Source organism: Rosa chinensis, chromosome 6, assembly GCF_002994745.2.
Source record: "Rosa chinensis cultivar Old Blush chromosome 6, RchiOBHm-V2, whole genome shotgun sequence".
Classification (NCBI taxonomy): Eukaryota; Viridiplantae; Streptophyta; class Magnoliopsida; order Rosales; family Rosaceae; genus Rosa; species Rosa chinensis.
In genome coordinates this window covers 37,346,972-37,369,782 of record NC_037093.1, presented here as the reverse complement: position 1 = coordinate 37,369,782, position 22,811 = coordinate 37,346,972, and the positions used below count along the sequence as shown (strand labels likewise).

The window sequence follows — 22,811 nt, the reverse complement described above, 5'->3', positions numbered from 1 at the left end:
TTAGCTTAGCTTAGTGTATATTACATGATTTAGTTATATCAGTTTGAATCAAAACCATTTCCAACATCAAAATCAACCCACTATGCACCATCTTGCACATACTTATCACGAACTTTGGTTCCCTTTTGAGCGATTGTTTCCGAGTCAGGAGTAGAAAAGCAATGTACCCACAAATAAAAGGTCACTACTACAAAAATCGAAACACACAACACTCATCACACAACAGAACCAAAATCTGCTATTTTGTGTTAACACAAACTCTATCATACAACGGTACAAATCTGTTTCTGTTGTGTGAATGCAAGGAAATTGAAAACTTTTTTTTTTCAGGAAGACATTGCACAACTGAGTTAAGGATTTTTTGTTGTGTAAATGTGAGGCCTAGAATGGAGGGAAATGAGCACATAATTCCCTCCCAGAATGAGCTCACCAAAATGAAATTTGAACTATCACACAACAGTTTTTCATTATCTGTTGTATAACGAAGTGTTGTATGAACTTTGATAAATCCTACTTGGTACACCTAGTGTAAGATTCACATATTTGTACAACAGGTTATTATGGTTCTGTTGTCTGACCATGGAAGCAAATTGCACAGCGCGGCAAAGTTTCAATTTGATGAAATCTATTAGACACAGGCGGCAAATTTTCCCTCCCATCCTGCTTTGTTATCATGTACTCACACAACAGTGCTTTATTTATCTGTTGTTGGAGAAACTTGAGATAAATTAAAGTTTCCCACCAAACAACTTAATTGAAACCTTTATCCCCATTTACTCCCACCAAACCGACGACCACTCTTACTCTTCCAAAACAGCCCCAATTGCTCTCTCCAACCAGCAACCCATATACTCAAAATCAAAACCTAGCTAACCACTTACACCGTTTCATTTCTCTTCAGCATAGAAATCAAACCATTTGCAGTGGATTTCTTGAAACCCTAGAAATCATAGTGGGAATGGGAAGAATATTGCTCCGGCGAAGGTGGGTTTTGTTTTGGCTTCGTTTTAGTCAAACCCTATATTGGATTGGTTTGTGAGTACAATAGATTGAGGGTCTCTCTTTCCACTTCCCACATGCCCAAGTGCGAAATCTGCCAGGTACGAGTTCATTTCAGTCCTCTCTAACAAACCCTAAAGCGGCCATCAAAGGTTTATTTACAGAAATTGAAAGGTTCTGGATTCTGGTACAAAGGGTTGGGGGTTGTCTCATCCTCTCTACATCTGCTTAGATTAGGGGTTGCGGGTTGTCTCGACTTGAGATTTATTGTCTTTCTTGACTTTTGTTTGGAATTGGACGCCCAATTATGTGCTCAGTGAAGGGGCCTTCAAGGGACTAGGGGACTTTTTGAAGGAGGAGTTGGACTCGGATTCGGAATATGAGTCGGAGAGTGAGGTGGTTGAGCGGCTAATGAAGACGAGCTGGCTTTTTCGAAATTAGGCTTGCCTCAGCAGCTTGTGGATAGCCTTGAGAGGCATGACTTTTCTTCCCTTTTTCCCATTCATTCAGGTAGATTATGTGTTTTTCATTCTGCAGATGAGAATAATTAGTACATGTTCATATAGTGTGGCTTAAGTTTTGAATATTTTGTTGAATTTTGCAGATTGAGGTCTAAGATATAGAACCACTGTCAATAGAATGGATAAGAGTTACCATGCTTTCTTTGGGAAGACAGAGAAAGCATGTCACCCTCATCCGTTCTATTGACAGAGGAGGAAGGACTTGTCACGGTGGCCGTGCAGGCAGTTTCGGCCATAGAAAAAGAAGAAGTATTTTGTTTTGGGTTTGGGTTTTGATTTTGATTTTGTTGCTTGCAGTTCTGTTTGGTATTTGAGAAAAGTGTGTGTGTGTGTGTGTTTATGCATAGGCAAATGATTCTGTGTGTGTTTGCATTTGCTTTGGAAGCTCAAATGTGATATTTATATCATTCCTTACCTTTTTTTTTTCTTTTGAAAGCTCAACCGGGATCGAGTTGATCGAGAACTTCTCTGGGCACCCCAGAGTTCTTTATTGTTCATTAATTGGGAGATGCTTCAAACAGATAAGTCTCTCTTATCCATTGACTGAAAGCTATATACGTGTTAATGTCTACTTATGTTATTTAACCATGCCTATAAATGCACGACATTCTTGATCAACCAAGCAATTAATGCCCATATATCAAGAGCATGCCATTTTTTGCCATTTCTCTGTACTAGCATCATGATTAGTTTATTCACAAGTGAGCATGTGTCATTGAGAAAAGGTATCACAACCATGTAGATTCCTCTTACGCTAGCTGACTTTTAATTGAGCTGCAACATACACATGAACTCATTTTGCTGTGTCATACATGTATAACATCCTCATCCTTGATTCATGCCTTTATCTCAAAAGACATTAATGCGTAAATATTATGCTTGAGTTGCAATGCTACACATACATAATTCACTTCTTACAGCTCATCTTATTTTTGTCTCAATTAATTAAAATGACATTTGTATGTTATGGTGATTGCTTTGCTGCAAGCAGTGATTGAGAAAACCAATCTGAATCCCAAGGAAGTTGGGGATATTGTTCTCAGTACCGTGTTGGCTCCAGGTCTCAAAGAGCTAGCAAATGCAGGATAGCTGCTTCTATAAGAGCTACATCAGTTATGACATTGGTGAGTGTATCAGACTATTCTCACTGTCTCAGGATATTCTCATGAGTGGCATAGGTTTAACAGTTCTTTGTTTTGGATTATTTCTTATTTATTATAGGTATTGGAGCTAGGTAGGGGATATTAATCCTAAGGTACTCCCCCCCGGCGCGTCCTCTTATATACATAGACACGTGGACACTTTTCCAACTGATTTCTTTAATAAGATTCTAGCATTCTAACATGAATTTGCATTATGTTCAGGTAAAGATCTTTAAACAAACCCATAATTGCCTTCTTCCTATGGGGGTCACCTCAGAAAATGTTGCTCATTGTTTTACTGTTTCAAGGCAGGAGCAAGATCAGGCTGCAGTAAGTTGATAACTCTGCTACCGTGCTATTATAACCTAGTTTCCTTTTGTTTACTGATTGTTTTTATTGCATAATATTGTTAGGTTGACTCTCATAGAAAGGCAATTGTTGTTATTGCTGCTGGTAGATTTAAAGATGAAATTATCCCTGTGGCAACCAAGGTAATGTGCAATTCCTTTGCAGTTTTTACAGATAATGTTTGAAAAGCATATGTGAATAGCATCTGTTTGATTCTTATCTGAAATGTCTAACTGTAGGTAACTATTTTCTAGGTGCTAGAGTCGAGGGAGGCTGAGCACGGGTGAGTTGATCTTTCAAACATTATGTTTACATTTTAAACAATTGATTAATCTATGGGTCATCATATGTATTTTCCTTGGATTGCACTTTAATAAAATTAGTTTAGTTTTGGAAAAAATAAAGATAGAGGTTAGTGGAAGTAGTATGCTCTAGCCTAGTTAACAAAGTAAATCTTCATGCTGTCAAAAGTAATAAAACGTGCACTTTTTTTAAAAAAAATTTGGTGATTAGTAAGAGATAATGGTCACTGGAAGAAATATCTACCAGATTTTCTCAATACCTTTATAGTTTTGTAATGCTCTGAGCATAGTATGGTGTTCAGTGTTTCTTTTAATGTATAGTTTTGTACTATGAAATTGCTTGCTCAATTGTAGCATTTTTTCCCCCTAAAATTCAAATCGTTTTCAGAAATATATTGGTTGTCTATTCAATATTTTGCCCAACTGATAGTAGTAGTGGAAGACCAATAAGTGTGGACTTTTCTGAATTGAATTTGTATAAGAAACTCCATACATGCATAAGGGTTTGGGTATCAATGAATTGTTGTTTCCCAAAGACATTGCAATAGGGAACACCAAGAGAACCACTTTGTGGATTAAAATTTCATTTTTATGTTCAAGGGTCCAAGTGCAGCAGTGCACTCCCCTCAAGCACGGAATGCACGATAGTTTATTAATCTAGTTTCACACAAATATGGGTTACTATTCTTTGGGCTATGTTACATTTTACTTTTTCCATGCACTCTTTTATTAGGCCTGGATATGTCTTTGACAAGCTGTTGATTGTTTGCTTGAGCAGGATTGATGAGAATGATTCAGTAGCTATGATGAGGACTACTGAGGAAGCCTTGGAAGCACAGAAAAATTGGTGAGTAGCACATAGCTTGGTATGGATCTTATTGCAGTGACCATCTGCAAGCTGGGATGGATCTTATTCTTTATCTCTACTTCTTCCAAGTATCTTTACTTTATTGCAAATTATTTGTTCGTTTGGGTAGAAGGCAGCAATTATATTACTTTTTGTTTCTTCTGTGACTTGATTTGCAGCAAAAACCATCATTTGAGATATCTGGAAAACTTGCTGCTGAAACCAATAGATTCAGGGGTAAGTCCTGATTTCTTTGTTTTTAAAACAAAATGTTAATTTTCTTTGTATATTATTTTGTTATTTTTGATGGCAAGTCTCATGAAACTTGATACTGGAAGTTATCTTATTTGTTGTTGGTTTCTTTCTTTCTTTCTTTCCAACTAATATGTACTGATAACTGTTTCTTCATCTTACTTATGCTGCATCTAATTTCTCGTACTTAAAAATGTTTTACCAAAAAAAAAAAAAAACGATGTAATATTTGGTTTTTTGCCGAGTTTCTGGACCAGTCAAGTTTAAGTATGCATCTTACTATTTTGTTGGCCAGGATTTCAAAATTATTTCTGTTACTCCTTTTGTGATGACTTGGGTTTTGGTGATTTTCCGTAGTTTTAAAAGTCCTACTGCATTTTCATTGCTTATGTCAGGAAGAAGCTGACTTTTAGAGCAACTCTGATGCCAAGCTTTTATCAGAAGCCTCCGCCTCCTAAGGTGGTGCTAAAGAAGGTATATTGTTTCTGTTGGAAAAAATGCAGTAGGCATTTTCTTGTATGATTCCCAGTCCTCTGATAAACTTGGTTTGGTGGCAATAATTTCAAACATTCAATGTGTAATCAGATAGATCGATGAGTGGAGCATGCAACAAATTACTTGAGAAACTTCTGAATGGTGCCTAGTTTATGAATATATAATAGCTAGTGTATTCTTAGGTTCTGTTATCTAAACATGAGCAAATATTTCTCCATTGTTACTGCAGTTGCCTTGTCCTTATTTGGGCTCATGTTATTGTCATAGATCATAGTAGTCTAAGGTCCACTGAATTAGATGGTCCCTTGTACTCATGCTTTTATTTATGAGTTTAAAGCATTTGTAACTGTGGAGAATTGTTTCCTTAGTATCTGTCTAGCGGATTTGGCGTTTCCTTAAAGCATTTCTTCTGCTAATTACTTCTTCTAAATATATTACAGAGAAACTGACGCCTTGGGTGTAATGAAGGAAGTTGATCACATTCCTGATGATCCTAAATATGCAGAAAGTATAAAGGAATTGGAGCAGGTCCTTCTAGGTTTTATTGAAGCCAAAGGCAGTTGAAGGCTAAGAGCCATTGAGAATATGAATGTTTTTGGTTTATGTATAACTAGCTAGGAATGCTCTTGTTTGGTACATTATCTCGTTACTTGAATGTATAGATGTTTGAATGATAATACTTGAATTATGTGGATTATAAAACTGTTTATATAGTAATATATTGAGCATTATTTCTGGAAAAATAATGCAAAATAATATGTTGTCTGATTGTAAAAAGATTCAAAATTTGGGCTTCTCGTACAACAGTTACTAGATGTTAGCCAATTCGATTACAATATTCACACCACAGTTAAGACAATATAGTTGTTGTGTGAACTAACAACCAACAACAGAAAATAACAAAATTCCGTTGTGTGAGATTCATAACACACAACAGAAATAAAATTATCCCTGTTGTCTGAATCAATCAACAGACAACATATATCATTTCATTGGGTTGTCTGTTACTTATCTCAGACAACAAAGAAAAAATTCTATCTGTTGTCTGTTATGAATCTCAGACAACAAATAAACAATATAATTGTTGTGTGTTATGAATCTCAGACAACAGCTAAATGTCATTTTCTGTTGTCTGAATGGCCATGTCAATGCCAAGGCATCCCCGCGCATGCCATGCCAGGCACATTCTTGCGCAGAATTCGCACAACAGAACTAAATATCTGTTGAGGAAATGAATATTGCACAACGGTGAATTCACCGTTGTGTGATTTTTCAATCACACAACACTCGTTTAGACCACAGTGAGGCTAGTCATCACACAACTCCAAATCTCCGTCATCTGATTAACTTATTGTAATAGTGGGTAAATATCTCTATTTTTACAAGAATTGAAATTAAAGTACTTTTTTTTTTTTTGAGTTCTTGAAGAAAAGATAGGAGATAGTAAATATAGGAAAGAGAAAACCAAAATTAACAATGTCATTCCTAATTCATATCAGGTCATTATCGTTTACCGTTCATAAATTATAGTTATGCTCTCACAGTCACCACTCACCGGTGATCAATGATTTTGTAGTCACTCATTATTTAATTTAATATTAAAATTTGAGATTAAAATATTAATCTTTAAGGATTTTTTGTGGTGATAAATTTATTTATTTATTTATTTTTTGGGTCAAGCCGTGGAACGAAATAATATATTCATCACAAGGTAGAATTGGTCGTTACATACTCTTTCGCTACCATTTAAGGACATAGGCAGACAAGAAGATAGTGGTAGTACCCACAGTGGTACATAGAAATAGATATACTCATTATACCATCAAATATGTAGAGGTAGCAGGGATCCTCCATTGGTACTATGCCGGAGGCGCTAAATATCTAAGTTTCTAATACAAGAAAAAATATTGTAATTAGACAAACCTAAAAACATAGGGTTAGGCTAAAGGCCTAAATCCTAGCCCAAAACAATGGACAAGGGCAGAACCCCAGCCCAACAATTCGTAACCCATGCCAATAAGGTAGTCCACACTCCATGCCCATCATTTAGATTCGGGCCAGTCAACTTGCGCCTCCCATCACCCCGTCGCACGTCACTGTCCGGCCGAGATCCATCCGAACCTCGTCGCCCGACCCGCGTCTCCATGATCCGCACCGCCACGCCCTCGTCCCAGCGATCCAAACCGTCTTGACCCACGCCACCGCAACTTTCATCACCACAGAAAACTCATCCCTGCTGTAGGCCTCGCAACCTCACACCGCCATCAACAAAGATCCATGGCACCGTTGATCCACGAAACTTAGCAGCGGGAATCGGTAACTGGCCCGTGAAGCACAACCACCGCCATTGCCACCATCCCAGCCAAAACTTCTGACAAAACCTGAGTAAGACCCTCCAGCGCAGTCCCATGGGCATTAGAATGCCTGTTCGGCAGCAAACCGATGACGGCGGCGAGGCTGGAGGCCAGCGCCGACATCCGTGCGCTGCCGTACCAGAACAAATTCCAACCGGAGTAGGCCTTAGGGTTTCCCTTGGTCATAAATTTATTTAGTTTGCCAAGTAAATTTACGGTATCTAACAAAAGATGTACCCTACAAATTGATTAGTTTGGCCAGACCGACAAATATTCTGTCACATGCTACAGTCAGAAATAAAAGCTCTTTGTAATTAACTTTCCATCACATAGAACTGTAGCAAGTGCTGTATGTTTCCCTAGCTCTGAATTTCTTTTTTGAGTAAAAAACTAGCTATGAAATTTATATATAGTACGTGGTAGCAATAATCTCTTTTGGAGCGATTATACGGACGGACTGTACTTGCCTACTTAATTATTGGTACTTTGGAGATATGCCAATTGATTTTTCTTCGACATTACAATTAAACAGAAGCTTATAATGTTCGTTTTGGTCTAATATATCTAGGCACAAAGACTTCAAAACAAGACATCTTCAAGCCCAAGGCAATTTAAATAATATCATACATTCTGGGAACTAATTAGATTTGATCAGTCCCCGACAAGCTTACTAGTTATGGATATTAATCAGTTTGTTATATATTTTTTCATTCATTCATATTTTTTAGAAGCAATTTCTTCATCTCTCTTCCTTCTTCCTCTTCTTCTCTATTACATTCATAGCAGCTGTGAGCTTATAAATAGAATAAGTATAAAGATTTATGGTCTTTTGTGTGAGTTTTTTTTTATTATGCGAGTCTCTTGTGTGAGTTGTTTGTGAGCTGTATATATACAAAATATGTAGCCGCCTCACAGTCATTGATATACGTGTTCATATTCATGAGCTTAATTGTGAGTTGCTCGACAATTATTTGTTTATTTGTTAGTGATCTTCGTCTTCTCATGTTCAAAAAGTGGTAACAAACAGTTGAAGAAGTCTGAGCTTTCCAGCAGATCGAACTAATAAATGCAGCCACACGTGGAACCCAATATTACATTGATAAATCGAAACAGTGGAAGTTTACATATATTTATATTGATCGTAATAATTAAAGTTTCCATTATATTGTATGTGCTGGATATATATGCGAGACAAATGTATGAGATAACCAGAATCAGAACAAACAGCTGGTTTAATTTCTCCTGGAAGATGCTCTTTGGCTACTGATGAGTTGTTATTGCAAAGCTATTTTAACTGCAAGTGTTGGAGAGAAAAAATCTCATATTGAAAAAGTGACAAATAAAATATAACTTATAAGTGGGTGAATCTCACCCAATTGAATCAAGGCCTTTTGCTTTTAGGGTTGTGTATATTATAGTGGGCAGTACTGTAAAGAGTCTACCTGAACTTTTGGAATGTAGGATCATATCGCATATGAAATATAAATTATAAGGGTTCTTGACCAAAATCACCAAAATGAACAAAAATTATCACACTTACCCCAACAACAGATTTTTATTTCCACATACACAATTTGACAGCAAATGACCATTGTACCCTTAACTCAATTAATGAATTACAAGAACTGCCACTCATTCTCTCTCTCCCCAGACGTCGACTCTCTCTCTCTCTCTCTCTCTCTCTCTCTCTCTCTCTCTCTCTCTCTCTCTCTCTCTCTCTCTACTTCCGGCGCCGACTGACCGGAGCTATATCGCCGATTTCCTCCATCGATCTTCTTCGATTCAACTCCCAATCTCCAAGCAGATCCAGCAGATGTTGATCGAGGTTCATTCACCGACGAGCTCGTCGACTTCCTCCATCAATCTTCTCCAATTCAACTTCCTATCTCAACCACCATGAACGAATTCCGGCAACCTCACCAGCTCCACGTCGGCTTTTTCGCCGCAACCATAAGCTCGAATCGAATCTAATTCAGGCTACTTCGTTCTTCCAGACTATTCCAACCTCACCAGCTCCATGCCGGCGTGTTCCCCAGATTCGGCGCCGCTCGCCCGCTCCCTTGCTTCACCTGCAGCGCGGCTCTTCGCAACTCTGACGAGGACTGGAGGTTCGGAGAGGTGAGAGAAGTTGGCAGCGAGCTTCAGAGGTGCTTCGATCCGGTGGCTTGGTCGGGCTCTTGACTTGGGTGCCTAGAGTATTTTTTTGGGTGCCCAGAGCAGTTTTTTTTTGGGGAGCAATAGGCGTCTATTGGAGGGCAATAGACGTTTTAAAATTAATATAATCTCTTCATTTTTTTCTTTAAACAAAGTTTTATTTGTCTAAATTTTGGGAGATTAGTTCATATTCTGGCAACCGAAAGTTTTATTGAATACAGGCTTGATAGACATCTATTGGGGGACAATAGATGGCTATTAGGGGTAATAGATGTCTATTGCCCCAATAGACGTCTATCGGGGGGAATAGATGTCGATTGCCCCTCTATTGGGGGGCAGTAGATGTCTATTGGGGCAGTAAACATTTTCGGTGAGCGGTGACGGGATTCCGGAGACCGGTGACGGGCTCCGGCGAAGTCTCCTATGGGTTATCTCTCTTCCATTCTCTCTCTCTCTCTAAGTAATAAAGGGGTGAGGGTAAAATGTTATTAAAAAAAAAAAATCTTAATGGGGTATTAGGGAAGATCAAGGTTCTAAAAAACGCTAGGCGCTAGTCGGGCGGAAGGCCGGGGACAAGCGCCTCCCGCCTAGGCGGGGACTAGGCGGTTTTTTTTTTTTTTCATTTTTATTTTTATTTTTATAACATATAATTATATAGATAAAAATATAAAATGTATTAGAAAGCTAAAATACTCAAAATATAGATAAAATGTTCAACAAGAAATCAAAAATGAGTTCTTAAAAAGCTGAAAAAATTGCAAATTTGATTCTTCCAAGCCTAATCCTCAAATTCTTCTTCTCCATATCCCTCTAGTACTCCCTCCTCATCAGACTCAAACTCAAAATTCATCTCATCTTCTTCCTCTTCATCCGATTCAAAATCCTCCTCATGAAGTTCTCTAATTTATTGAAGTCTACAACTTCTCCTAGGCTCTAAACTACAATCAAACCCAAACTGCAATTCATAGTCAAAAGACTCAAAACACAAACTCAAACTACAAAACTCAGCCAAACTGCAAGTCTGCAATTTAGAGTCAAAACACATATACAAACTGCAATTCATGAATCACAAACCCAGAAGCATCAAAACAACCAAACTCAATACATCAAAACTGCCTAATTCATGAATGACAAACCCAGAAGCATCAAGCATATTCATTATTCATTAAATCCAACACGCCTGATCAACCAAACTCAATATATCTAATTCAAGGCAGTAACTTACCCAGTTCAATTTCTGAATCGCACCAAGAACTCGAAGGCAACCAGTTGAAGACTTGAAGGTGAGGCTGACGAGCTCGATACTTCAAAATGAAAACCCAGAAATTCATGAAAGAGTGAGAAATCGTGGAGAGAATTAAAACCCACAACAAATCGATTCAAAAATCAAAACCAAGAAATTCAACTTACCTAGAAATTGAAGACTTCTCAATAGGACGAAGGCGAGGCTGGAACTGGAGCTAGAGAGGAGTCAGAGGACAGAGGAGAGCCAGAGGGGGCAAAACAGAGCTAGAGAGCGGCGACTTCATCGTTTTAAAATTTGAACTCAGACTGCTATGGCGATGAGTCGACGACGACTTGAAGAGAGGCGACGGCGACGAGTCGATGACTGAACTCACTGAAGACTTGGAGAGAGGCGATGACGATGGACTGAAGGAGTGGCGATGGCGATGGCGACCGGTGGGAGATTAGGGTTTTGCTTCGATGGCTGCAGCAGTTTCACGATTTGGGAATTGGGTACCATATTTCGGCGATTTCGTTTTAACCTCAGCCTTAAGCCCTTAACTAAAGAAAAAAAAAATCATTTTCAGAATGCCTAATTGGCGCCGAGCAAGAACCGCCCAGGACTGCCTAGGCGGTTGCAAGTCGGCCAGACGCCTAGCTCGATCGATTAGGCATGAATCGGAACGCTGGAGTGCCGCCTAGGCAGATTTTTAGAACCCTGGGGAAAACCTCCTTAGAGTGTTTTGGGTAAGAGGGAATTAAAAAAACTTAATGGGGTAAGTGGGGAAAAAATCTCTAAAAATGGGGTAAATAGACAAAAACCCTAACTAAAGCTGCTTGGCCATCTGACTTGGCTAAGGCTCCGTTGCAACTTGCAATTTCAAGTGAAATTCCATGATCACTTGTTAAGGTGTTTTGTTCCAAGTTTATTTTATTAAATATTTATGAGAAATATAAAAAAGATATTCTACTATGAGGATAATATATATAATTTATGCAATCGAAAGTGACTGCTATTACCTGAAAAAGGTCTTCAAAGTCAAGAAAAGGTTATCCTAATTAGTTCACATTCTAAGTTCGCCTCATTTTTCGTAGAAAGCATTATTTTTTTTAAGGGAGGAACAAACTTTAAACATAAGAAGAGATGTACATGTATAGGTGTGTACCAGTGAATTCGATTTAGTGTACATATTATCAGATAGTTTTGTCGACTAGACATAACTACACCACCTAAGGAGAAACAGTCTATTTCCAAAACACCTTTTTGCAAAAGACATCGGTGTTTAACTGTTTAATTATTAAAACATAGTTAGCAAAGAATCAAGAATCACAAAAGCTTGAGTGGGGATATAGGGATATTACCTACTCTTAAGTCTCGTTTAGTTCACGGAAAGGAAAGTAATTCATTTGTATTTCCCGTGGGAAGGGAAATTTCCTTAACAATTTTCCATTCCGATGTTTGGTAACGTGAGGAAAGTTATCAGGAAAATTATTAAAAAATTTGTAAATAATATGTTGTGAGTACTAAATGCAAGAAAAGAAGGAGGGAAAGTGATTCTTTTGGGGTTTGGAAGGAACCACTTTCCCCCTTATTTTCCTTTTTATTCAGGAAATGATTTCATTTTCTTTTGCATCCCAAATGCAAGAAATGAACAAGTTTCATTTCCAGATGCTTACTTTTCGCGAACCAAACGTGGTCTTAAGACATTTCTTTTTGGCATTGTCATTCTTAATCCTTTCACTTCATATCATTTTCAGCTCTAGAGTTTTCTCATTATAAAATGGTATGGTGATATATTACTTTGTTCCAAAATTTTAGTGCATGAGGTCAAATAAAGAGGCCAGACTGTACGCATGATGATAATGTATATGCTTTTCAATTCAAAGGGTCATTCAGAGGGATTATTTTTAGGCAGCTTTACCCCATATCTTATGAAAAAGTTTCACTGAGGATTGACCAAATGAAATTGACAATCCATATCTTAATTTTTTGACATACATAAGCTCAGTTTTAATGCTATCCAAGAGACACTGGACCACTAAACGACATAAATTTTGGTTCTGAAAAATGGCTGTGCCTCAAGAATCAAGATTATCATAATCACTTTAACAATAAGAGGACGTCAAAAAGAATTCATTGTGTCACACTCGCCATTTTCTCTTCTTTTGTAGTGATATAGTTCACTCAGCTAGAAGCTTAGACCAATTTTAAATTGAACTTTGATGACTTTGAGGCATCTAATTGTTTACATATGCATATAAACGTTAAATTGCAGATGACTTTGAGGCATATATTGATCTTATTTCTTTATGTGCATAACTTATGAGGAAGAGCCACATCTTTGTGGTATAAGATCAAAACAGGCTACTTTCTCTGGTACAAAATATGAAGATGCATGATGTGTGAAAATGACTCGTCTCATCCATCATATTAAATGATTTAATACCCAAGAGTTTTTAACATGTAGAACATATAAGTTATTATAATTGTTATATTTAAAATTATGGTAAATTACAGTGATTATGACATGGCCGTCATATCTGATGCAAAGCATGATGCAATGATCACTAACTAGCTAGTAATCCTCAAGGCTTTTCTACTCAATTTTTTTTTTATTCTGACGAAAGGAATGTTCTATTCATATCTCTAAAATTAGCATTTGGACATCTTCATTTTTTCAAGTGATAGTTGACTTTGTCAACTCATGTTAAATTACCAATAAAGACACAAAAGAAGAGAAAGAAAAGAAAAAAAATTCTTCTTACGAACAACAGTAGTCTTCAACTTAAAACAAATTAAGTGGTTTTTGTTTCGTTTATTAACATTTCTTGATTGGATGCCAAGATTTTTTGGGGAGAAAATAAAATTTCCCCTCATCTTTTCTTGCTTTGATTTTTTTTTTTGTAATGTCAATAAAAGAATGAAAATCTAAAAACGATCCCACATAGGAAAGCTGACTGAGAATATCATTTTGATGAATTATGGTGATGTTGTTTGGGTTTGAAAGAGTTCCATAACCCTTCTACCAACTAATTTAAATGGCAAAATCCCATAAACTTTTTTTTGTTGCAAATAGCTTTGAGCTATCAAATCTCATGGGATTGTTTTTGTTTCTCGGAAGCCTTTGTTCCAAATGATCCTGCTAACTATGGAGTCATTTAGGAATAACTGAAGCCCTCATTTGATCTTCTAGAAGATGCTGGATTTGAAAAAGGAAAAAAAATCATCCGAGCTGTTGATGATGATGATCAAGAAGAATTCAATGACATGAAAGGGGAAAGATGACAAACTGTTAGAAAAGCCAAATGCTATTGACTAGAAACTTGAAGAAAAGCTAGCAGAGTTGGATCATACTTTTGGAAAGAAAGGAAAGGTTCTAGAGAAAGAGATCAGAGATCTAGCAGAGGAAAGAAATGATTTGACGGAGAAGAAGAGAAGCCCTCTCTATAGAAAAGTATGTAAACGTATCAAGAAGCTCTGACTACAGAAAATTATATATACCCAATGTCCTTGAATTCATGGATCACATGCTTGTTGTGGGCGACTTTGATTCATGGAAAAGCATGGACTTCGAGGTTATTCTCTTTCAAAAAAAAAGAAAAAAAGAAGCTTTTATAGATTTTATTAGACAATGGGCATTGTGGGAAAATTAGGGAGGTGCAAATAGTATATTGGTTATTTGTAAAAGTAAGTTGGAGGTTTATTAAGTGAGGAGATCCAAATGCCAATTTCTGAGGTATGAATAGAAACTCCCTTCATTATTTATTATTCATAAATACCAATATCATCACATTTAGTAGGTTGTTTCACATTAAGTACTTTGAAGACTTGAGATTGAAGAACGAGATATTCATGAAGAACCAATTTCTTGAACATTGACCAATTTTTAGGTCATGGTATATGACTATATGGAATGAAGCGTTACCTACTTATCAATTGTATATTTCTCTAAGTTGTAGCTAAAATTAGTTCTTTGTATTGAGGTATCATTGATCATTTTATTTGCATTAATTTGGAGACTTCGATTTTCACTAATGACTTCAAATAGTTTCTAGATTCTAAATGGTTTTCCTAAGACACTATAGGAATGTAAACAAAGATGCGTGAATGAACATAAGGAACTTCTCATCCTCTAAGTAATCAAGAAGGAGAACATTGTATAAGCCCTGTGGATATGTTGATGGCGTAAAATTACACATTATGTCCCACCATTTCAAACACAATAAAAAAAGCTAGGTTACGAGGCATATAATCAAAATAAATAAATCGAGGGCCGTAAAATTGACCCCATTTATAATTCCATCATTCATTTACTTGTCTCTATCAAATTAATGAGATTTCTCTTCTCTATTTTTTTTTTTTTGAGGACAACGGAAAACTAATCCATTGACAGAAATCATGACGACCTTGCTCGGTCAAGCGTGAAGGGTACATGCACCCCTCATATTACAATGCAAGCTCATAGAGTACTAAAATCCAAAACAGAAAATCCAAAAAAACTAAAATCCTAAAGGAACTGCTGAAAACAAATACAGAATTAAAAAACTCCCTAACCCTACACTATCCTAGGATGGAATCACTGATCTGAACATCTTGACGCCTAAGACCCTCTTGGAGTACGTCGCAACACTCAACCCAGCCATAGCAACATTGTAGGAACAAGTACGGGGTAAAAGAGTAAGACATGCCACCTCCCAAAAAGTCCAAACCCGAGCCCAACCCAAGGATAAAAGAAAATGGGAACTGAACCACAGGCCCAGTTCTCCAGACTGCAGAGCAGGCCAGATCGGCAGAGGCCTAAGCCCACTGCCCAACCCATCGTCTCCCACACCCAAGTTGACAAGGAGTTGACCTTTCTGAGCGGCAGCCTTCGCCCATCACCGCTCAGGCGCCGCCAGCGACCTTCCCCCATCATGAGAGTTGGAAAAGACCTTGCCTTTGGTCTAAGCCTGCAAAAGAGACGCCGCCGCTAAAACACTACCCGCTTCAAAGTCCGAAGCCAGATGCCTGCCGCCCAAAGATCGGCGCCGATTCACTCCAAGTGGAAAACCGATTATGGAGGAAGATCCTCCCCCACAAGCCTGATGCCGACCACAACTCAGCCCGAGAGAACCAAAACCGGACTCGACCACCGTCGAACCTGAGATCGAAATCTCGTCCTCCTTTGTCTGGAAAACGACGCCGGAGCGCCCTACTGCAGATCGGAGTCGAGAGACACCGCCGCACTGCTCACGAAACCTAGGTTTAGATTTCTCTTCTCTCTTTTTTTCCTTACTCTTGTACTTTCTCCTATTCTTATTTTCACCTTGCGCGTAAATTATGAGGATATTATGTACGCGTTCATCCTCATATCCAATGATGAGTTGGTTGGCATGAAGATTCAATTCAAGAGCCATCATTGAAACTGTTACGTGGGGAATGGTCAACAGATTTGGATCGATCCATTTGATAATTGAAAGAATTATTGTGAATTAATTGAGATGCTGGAAGAAGATTCCTCCAACATGGTTGGTAGGGCCTTCTTGTATTGGGATTAAGCTGATGCAACAAGGCACCTCCTGGACAGTGGAAAAGCCTTTACTGATTGCCCCCTCGTTCTAAGCTCAATATATTACTCTTATATGCTACTAGATAATGCGCCCGCGCGATGCTGCGGGAACATGTTCAATGTCGTTCGATTCAATGCTACTGAATTTAGTAACATTTGTTTATATTACATTACTACATTATATCTTATATATTATTTTACATGTTCAAAAATCTGGTAACTTAGCCAGATTTCGAAGTTAGATATGCTATCCATAGTAGGTGTTTATGTACATATTGCAAACATGGTTAGGCTTGACAAATGGTTTAGGCTTGTAGTGGCGACCAACTATTTTACATAAGCTCCTCAAATGTGTCTACAAAGTCGGATTCATCATTTGCAACAGATGATAGCTCCTTTGAAATTTTAGCTGAGTTGTTGTAGATAGCACAACAAAAGTCTAAATAGCACAACCTGTCTTCCAAACTCTTAACTGTACCTCTCTAACCGTCTAGAACGTTTCCCTGAAATAATAAACAAACAAAGTTCAATCTTTAGATAACTATGGAATTCAAATTACGCTCAAGATATATGCTTGCTACAAAAAGAAAACTGCCAATATTTAATTGTTTTTTTTTTCTGACAAAATGCCAATATTTACTTGTTACTAATAAGATGAAAGTGTATGTATATGCATCTACGCAGTTGGTAAATTTGCCATGTAAATAGAGTATTTGCAGTAATGAAGTAAACAATAAGTGTGCAGTTTCAATCTATTGTCTGTCACATTTAACAGGACCCGCCCCGGATTTCACCTCGAAATCCGAAGTGGCCCTGCGGGGCCTACCTTAGAAGAAATTCTACCAAAAATTTGGCGGAACTTCCCCTAAAAGTAGGCTACCCAAAACCTGTAGGAAAACATTTACACTTCTAAATCATCCATCCTTATTCTCCTGGAGCCACCCTGCTCCCCAAATTACAACATCAACCAAAAATCACATAACACAAATCACAACTTAAATAACCTTAATTTCCTCAAGTAATCAGAGCAATTCTAACAGCAAGGGTAATCAAGGAAAACCTAAATCAAATAAAAATGCGGAAGCCATGTGGTTGACTATGCCTCAACTCCAATGTACGCTCGACCTCACTAATTTCGCCTGCAAACTGGCCATTTGAAACCGAAGGGCCCAGGGGAAAGTAATTGAAAAACATGTTAGAGTGAGTGGACAAAATAAACGATTAAATAAATTAATTAAAAGAAAAGGGATTGTATTACTTCCCCATGAATTTAAATTCGTAAAACTTCGATGCATGCAACATTTATAAAACATATGTCTTTAAAACTCGAAATCTCGTAAAAACATACCAGTCCCCGCTGGCTAAAAGAATCGTACTAGCCCCGCTAGTCAAGTAACAAATAAAAGGATATGGGGAAGAGATGTCACCATATGGGTAATTAAAGGAACCCCTAACCTCGACTGCCACCCACACATAGATTGTGTGAGGAGGAGACTAATAACCTCGACTACCACTCACGTGAGGAGGAGAATAAATCACCTCGACTACCACTCACAAACACAAAGTAAGTGAGGAGGAGAATAAGCTACCTCAACTGCCACTCACAAACACAGTAAGTGAGGAGGAGACCTAATCGAATGACCCGAGTATGGTGAGGAAAACATTCAAAATCCATAAAATCCGAAAGACTTCCCCAATCTCTCACGAGAAAAACATATATTCCAATGACGTGACCCCGCATGCCAAAATATTCTCAAATCCGTAACCAAAACCGGAAATTAGTATAAGCAAATCCCATTTCCAAAAACCTCTCAAAATCTCCAAGAAACAAACCAAATCCAAAATCAATAATTAGGCATTCCCAATGCCAAAACCGAAGGTCAATAAATAAATGAGAAATCCAACTCCATCGAAACTCATCTCGAAAATCTTCCAGGAACTTAAATCGGCGATTAGAAATATACTTAATTCCGGAAATTACCTCGGAAATAAGTAATTTGTCAAATAATATTATAAATCATAACCAACCTTTGAAACTCATTATTGAAAGTAAAACCACGAGATAAACCGAAATCAAATTCCGAAAATCAATTCATTTGTTCAAAATGTAATATGATTAATAACTAGAGCATTATTTTAAGAAATAAATGCATGCATCATTATTTAAAAACAAAAGTCCACTCACAGTACTATTCCGACGATCACGCATTCGAGTTCCGTCATCGAGCAATAGCTCGGTACTTCATCCTGTACACAATTATACTCCGTGAATAATTATTCAACAATTTAATACGATTCCTAAAATCAATTCCTCACAATTACATCTCCCATTCTCTTCGGATTCAGCCCAAATTATACCACTAATACCAATTCGTTAATTTAAAGGTTCCAAGGCAGAACCGAGAGATATCCGACGGTCGGATTCTCGTAATTCGATAATCGAAACCCTAAACTTCAAAAATTCATAATTAATTCCAAGTTTCTCCAAAAATTACCAAACTTCACATACAAGCTCTACACAATTTATAGGATTTAACTAGCTAAAAAGAATTTAAATTACTGTTTAAACGCCACCACTGTTCACGCACCGCACTGTTCACGCATGACACTGTTCATGCGCCGGCCAACTCCTCCTCCGGCCACCAAATTTCAACCACATAATCATCTCAACATTCTAAGCATTTTTCATAACTGTGACCAAGTGAGAAAATACCTTGAAGTGCTCCAATTTTGCCGATGAACACAAACCCGGAAATCTCCAAACCCACCAATTTGGAAATCCTTCAAATTCACCTTCCAAACGTGGAAATTTCAGCTAGAAGTCTTGAGAGAAGATGATCAGTGACTCGAGGCGCTCCTAATAGAACCAATTTTCTAGCCGGAGATAGCCGAAAACTGGAGAATTTCACCGGAGAAGTAAATTGCTACAGTAAAAATGATTGCATAAATTCGGGGCTTTCCGGCCAAATCACCGATACCCACTGATACCATCGTATAGAGGAGGAAGAGACGGTCCAAGGACAACTGGAATCACATCAATCGGACACCGGACGGTGAAGAAATCGGAAAAAGAAAAAGGGAGGGCGACGCGGGGGAGAGGGAGAGGAGAGAGAGGGTCAGGGTAAGTTCTGAAATGGGATCTTACCTTGGTAAGTTTCCTCATATACAGAGAGTTACCATGAACAGTAAATTCACCTTTTCACTTATAACTTTCACATACGAACTCTGATTTTTACATACCACATATGCACGCGCTCAGTTTAACGTCCTCTACAACTTTCATGAAGGAAATTTTCTCAAATTTTGACCCGAACAAAAAGTCAACTTTTAGGGCCATTAAAAGTACCGAAACGATAGTAAAAGTGAAAATAGTTGTCGTTTACAGTCCAAATGACTAGTAAACGGGTAAATTAAGATACGGGACGTTACAACATTACTCTTACCACATTAATTTATACACTTACAATATTTTGACAAATACCATACTTTGTCATTTCAGAGTTCCTTTTTGCTTGCACTCGTCTATCCTTTCACACGCAACTGATAATTCCAGTGTTACTAATGCTCACTATCTAAATGTCTTTTACTCTCATTCGCAAGCTTAAGTGGATACTCTTTTAGCTTGTGTGTATTATTTATAGTCATGCATTTGCTTACTGAGTTATAATTTCACTATCAAAAGGATGCATTCCAGTTTAATTTTTAATCTCAAAGTAACTACCTATTTCCAAATCAAATGAAAACTAATTCCAAGGAACAAACTCCATCGTATAACCATTATAGATTTCTCCTTGAAGTTAAAAATTTGTGAATAAGTAATAATTTGTGAATAAGTAATTATCCCTTATAAGAGTTTAAGTACAGAACTACCTTTGCTTGCACTTGAACTACCTTCTGATCCTACAAACCAACTACAAAACTAGTACACAATTCCACCACAAAAGACAATAGCTATCCCTACTCTCTATTAACCACCATAACCAAACAGTTTTTCCTGGATTCCATGCTCCCTTTCCAAAGCACCAATTCACTCACTGGTAACCCCAAAACCATATACTGGTAACCCCAAAACCCTATAGCTAAATCAAGAATATGCGATGTACCTTTTCCAAAACAAACACAAATTTGATTCGTGAAGGAGATAATGAGCAGAGAGAGAAAAAGCAAATCCAAATTCACAGATCAAAAGCAACGAACCGAACTCTTTCAATGTCACTTATACAACAGTGGAAGACATGGAAGAATCGGTAGTGACACGATTGTGATCAACGATTTGGGTATTTGGGTGTAACAGTGGAGGTCGGTGTAAACAGAAAGAGATGCTTGGTCTTGGGTATGTCCAGACAGAGAAATATAGCGAGGACTCTTTTCTTTAATTTTTTTTTTTTGGTCAAATTGATGTGTCTGTTTTTGGAGGATTGATGTCTATCTCTTTTGGGGGAAAATCCGGTAAATCACTGTATTACTATTCATTCAACAGTCCCAAAGACATTTTACTTTTATATATGTGTAATGAGCACTAATTTTTTGATTTTCTGCAACCCCAATCATAAGCCTTAAATAGAAAATGTTCTTACTATACTATCACTCTCATAAAATCACACATAATGTTAGTGAAGTAAGCTATCTAGACAAGTATTAGTCTATTCTGAACGTGATGTTTATAGGATCAGGCTTCTCTAAAGTGAGGAGGATATGAATTTACTTCAATTTCATAAAATCTGAACTCTTTATCTAGTCTAACGGTTCTAATAAATGACACATCACTCTTCAACTAATTTTTAATTTTTTGTCTAACTCTCAATTAACTTGCAGTTAACTCTAGTTAAAAAAATTAGGATTTCTCCTCTACGTCCAATTCCTTCTTTGTACATGCTTTCTTTCTATTTCTCTTCCATGCCCTAATCATGGAATGACTTCTCGCATTTAAGTTAATCAATAAATGGTCTTCTTATTTCTAACCACGTCAAAAGGTACGTATGTTATGTAGGTATACGTGTACATACATGCATACATACATACATATATATATATATATATATATATATAAATGGACTAAATACTATTTAGTTCTTGAGCTTTTGACTATAAAACACTTCAGTCCCTGACCTTCTAATTTCACACGTTTAGTCCCTATACTTCAAAATTTCAGACCAATAGGTCATTGCCGTCTAAAAGTCGGGGCGAAATGTCTATTATTTTTTTTGGAAAATGAATTTTTTTTCCCTTTCTTTCTTTCTATTTGAAAAAAAAGAATAAATAAATTAAATTAAATAAAAAAGAATAAATAAAAAAAAGAGAAAGGAATAAATTTATTAAAAAAAGAACTGAGGGCATAATAGACATTTCGCCGCGACTTTTAGACAGCAATGACCTATTAGTATGAAATTTTGAAGTACAGGGACTAAACGTGTGAAATTAGAAGGTCAGGGACTGAAGTGTTTTATGGTCAAAAGCTCAAGGACTAAATAGCAAGGTTCTAAAAAATGGCCTAGGCGGCAAGGAACCGCTCCGATTTTGGCCTAGGCGTTTCGCTTAGGAGCTGGGCTTCCAGGCGGCCGCCTAGGCGGGCTAGACGGTTCTAGGTGGAGCCTAGGCAGTCGTAAACCCTAATTTATTCTATATTTTGACTATTTTTATATTTATAATTAATTTTTAGACTTTAAATATTGTTATTTATATTATTATATGTCATAAAAATAATTCAAAAATTAAAAAAAAAAACCGCCTAGGCCCTTAGGCGCTAGTCCCTGGGTCACCGCCCGACTAGCGCCTAACGTTTTTTAGAATCTTGCTAAATAGTATTTAGTCCTATATATATATATATATATATATATATATATATATGAAGGTTTAGTATATGTATATATGGTGGTTGTTTACATGCTGTGTTATTTGTTTTCATCAACAGTTTCTTAAAGGAAGGAGAAGAACCCTAAATAGGGCTTTGATGAAGTTCAAAACACGTAATCGCAAGTCTTTTGCCAATTGCCTGGCCTCATTCCTTATTCCACAATTTTTTGCAATGATTTGTTTCTTTGGTACGTAATCTCTCTACTCTGAAGTCTTAACTAAGAATTGGGAAAAATGTAGAATTGATTATGTCATATCCTGTCATGTTTAATTGTGAACACGACAAAAATGAGGCCTCCAATTGTTGTACTGGGAAAACAAGAAGTTTTAAGAGTGATCATCGTTGCTATTGCTTAACTAAATACAAAACTTCAATCGATAAAGCTATTGTTTAACCATTCAATCGTTGCTGCAATTTATGTGAATTGAATCACAAGTCGATCTGTAAGTTTGCTTCGACACAACGTGCCACTGCTTGTGCGTTTAAGCTTGAATCATTGCCGGCATCGAGCCACTGAGCGCGGCTGCCATAGCCTCCATGAAATCAGAAGCTACTCACTCACTCACTCTGCTCGCAAAAACCCTAGGGTTAATTAAGCTCAGAGAAAACGAGGGGGATTTAAGGACCTGGAATTTCAGGAATTAGTGAGAGGAATGAAGCAGAAACGGTAAATGGAGTTGGGGAATGGAGAAAGGGGGAAGTGTATCGGTGACATTTTGGGGAGAAATAGAAATAAGAAGACCATTTATTGATTAGCACAAATGCAAAAA

The 22,811-nt window shown here is 37.3% G+C and overlaps 1 protein-coding gene and 1 long non-coding RNA gene across 5 annotated transcripts; both read left to right on the top strand.

The window, feature by feature from the left end:
- The first annotated feature begins 800 nt into the window (after nucleotides 1-800).
- Nucleotides 801-3,423, top strand: LOC112169042 (3-ketoacyl-CoA thiolase 1, peroxisomal-like). 4 transcript variants are annotated; one of them, XR_005802122.1, is made up of 4 exons: nucleotides 801-1,100; nucleotides 1,957-2,644; nucleotides 2,885-2,992; nucleotides 3,076-3,216. XR_005802122.1 is itself a non-coding variant. In XM_040509327.1 (3 exons), exons 1-3 carry the CDS (start codon nucleotides 2,636-2,638, stop codon nucleotides 3,193-3,195), a joined length of 237 nt encoding a protein of 78 aa, XP_040365261.1. In that variant the 5' UTR covers nucleotides 1,852-2,635; the 3' UTR covers nucleotides 3,196-3,216. The 4 variants fall into 4 exon arrangements, 1 of the variants encoding a protein (XP_040365261.1); XR_005802124.1 differs by lacking the exons at nucleotides 801-1,100; nucleotides 3,076-3,216 and adding an exon at nucleotides 3,265-3,423 and having other exon boundaries at nucleotides 1,852-2,644; XR_005802123.1 differs by lacking the exons at nucleotides 801-1,100; nucleotides 3,076-3,216 and adding an exon at nucleotides 3,250-3,423 and having other exon boundaries at nucleotides 1,852-2,644.
- Nucleotides 3,424-4,064: 641 nt separating this feature from the next.
- On the top strand, nucleotides 4,065-5,593 carry LOC112169009. The gene is made up of 4 exons (XR_002924486.2): nucleotides 4,065-4,159; nucleotides 4,339-4,396; nucleotides 4,807-4,885; nucleotides 5,347-5,593. It is a non-coding gene; the product is annotated as an uncharacterized LOC112169009 (long non-coding RNA).
- The last annotated feature ends 17,218 nt before the right edge of the window (nucleotides 5,594-22,811 follow it).